This window comes from Microtus ochrogaster, unplaced genomic scaffold (genome assembly GCF_000317375.1).
Source record: "Microtus ochrogaster isolate Prairie Vole_2 unplaced genomic scaffold, MicOch1.0 UNK57, whole genome shotgun sequence".
Lineage (NCBI taxonomy): Eukaryota > Metazoa > Chordata > Mammalia > Rodentia > Cricetidae > Microtus > Microtus ochrogaster.
The window spans coordinates 539,909-541,008 of record NW_004949155.1 but is presented as its reverse complement, the minus strand read 5'-3'; the positions used below and the strand labels follow the sequence as shown (position 1 = coordinate 541,008).

Here is a 1,100-nt window from a genome sequence, read left to right as displayed (position 1 = left end):
TGTGTGTGTGTGTGTGTGTGTGTGTGTGTGTGTGTGTGCACTCCGGGATCTTAGTCTTAGGGAAAGGATGGCGGGATATTACGGTAGGAAAAGTGAGATTGAACAGAATGCTCTGATGGGAGAGGGAGAGGGATCATAAGTGGGTGGAGATGGGAAACATGTCAGCCTGTACGTGCAGAGAGAAAAGTAGGGGTCCCAATGTGGGAAAAAGGTGAGCTAATGTTAGAGTACAGGAAATAGTTTTGGATTTCTAGTAGGGAATCCCCAGCACGGAAGGAATCCTAGTAGGAGGGGAAAATGGTGGGACTCTTAGTTGGTTGCCTTGGTGGAGCGGGCACTTTAAGGACACAGGATATGGTGCTTCCTCAATTGATTGGGTGGGTTCAGAAGGAGAAGACACAGCCTAAGTGGTTACCCTGTACAGGAAAGGGGGGTTCCAGTGGGAAGAGCCAGGAGATTATCGTGGGGAGGGCAAAGAAATAAGAAAACCCAGAGGAGCGCTGAGGGAGACGTGGTGGGACCCTCGTGGCAGGGCACGTGGGAGATATTGTGATATTCCCAAGGTTGTAGACTAGGAGTTTTTCCGGGAACGAAAGGAAAACCGCAGAGTGAGGGCTGAGCGCACTGGGGACATCAGTGGGAAGGATAGGGCAGACGATTATGTTAGAGCATAATTTCCCCACTTTTTTGTGCCCAGCCCCACTTACCGAGACAGAGTTCAAAGACGTAGGCATAGTAGGACCAGAGAACGACGAGGACAATAACGAGCACTGGCACCCAGGACAGTACCCGGCGGCAGCACCACAGCCCCCCAGACAGAGCCATCTTCCAGCCCCGCTGCATCTTCGGCTCGAAGATCGACCGAGCAGGCCTGCTGGCGCCGGCCGGGAACGGTTTGGGCGGCGGCTGGGAGGCGGGAAGGCGCGCTGTGCGGCGCTCCACTGCCTAGCCTGGCGGGAACGGTCCCCAAACCCTTGCCACCTGTGGGGCTGCGCTGCCCAGCGCGCCCCGCGTGGCACAGTACGTGTGAGTCACGGCTGGAAGTTCCGGGTGTGAAGGGACAGAAGGGGGTTGCCAGGCAGTCCAGGCCGGTGGGCTCA

General features: G+C 56.4%; 1 protein-coding gene across 1 annotated transcript in view; it reads right to left on the bottom strand.

Moving 5' to 3' along the window:
* Nucleotides 1-854, bottom strand: part of Zdhhc15 (zinc finger DHHC-type containing 15) — a 100,776-nt gene extending 99,922 nt beyond the window's left edge. The window contains exon 1 of the mRNA XM_005369709.3: nt 708-854. Coding sequence (XP_005369766.1) covers nt 708-843 — 136 coding nt within the window. The 5' untranslated portion in view covers nt 844-854. The remainder of the gene's footprint in view (nt 1-707) is intronic.
* Nucleotides 855-1,100: the final 246 nt, after the last annotated feature.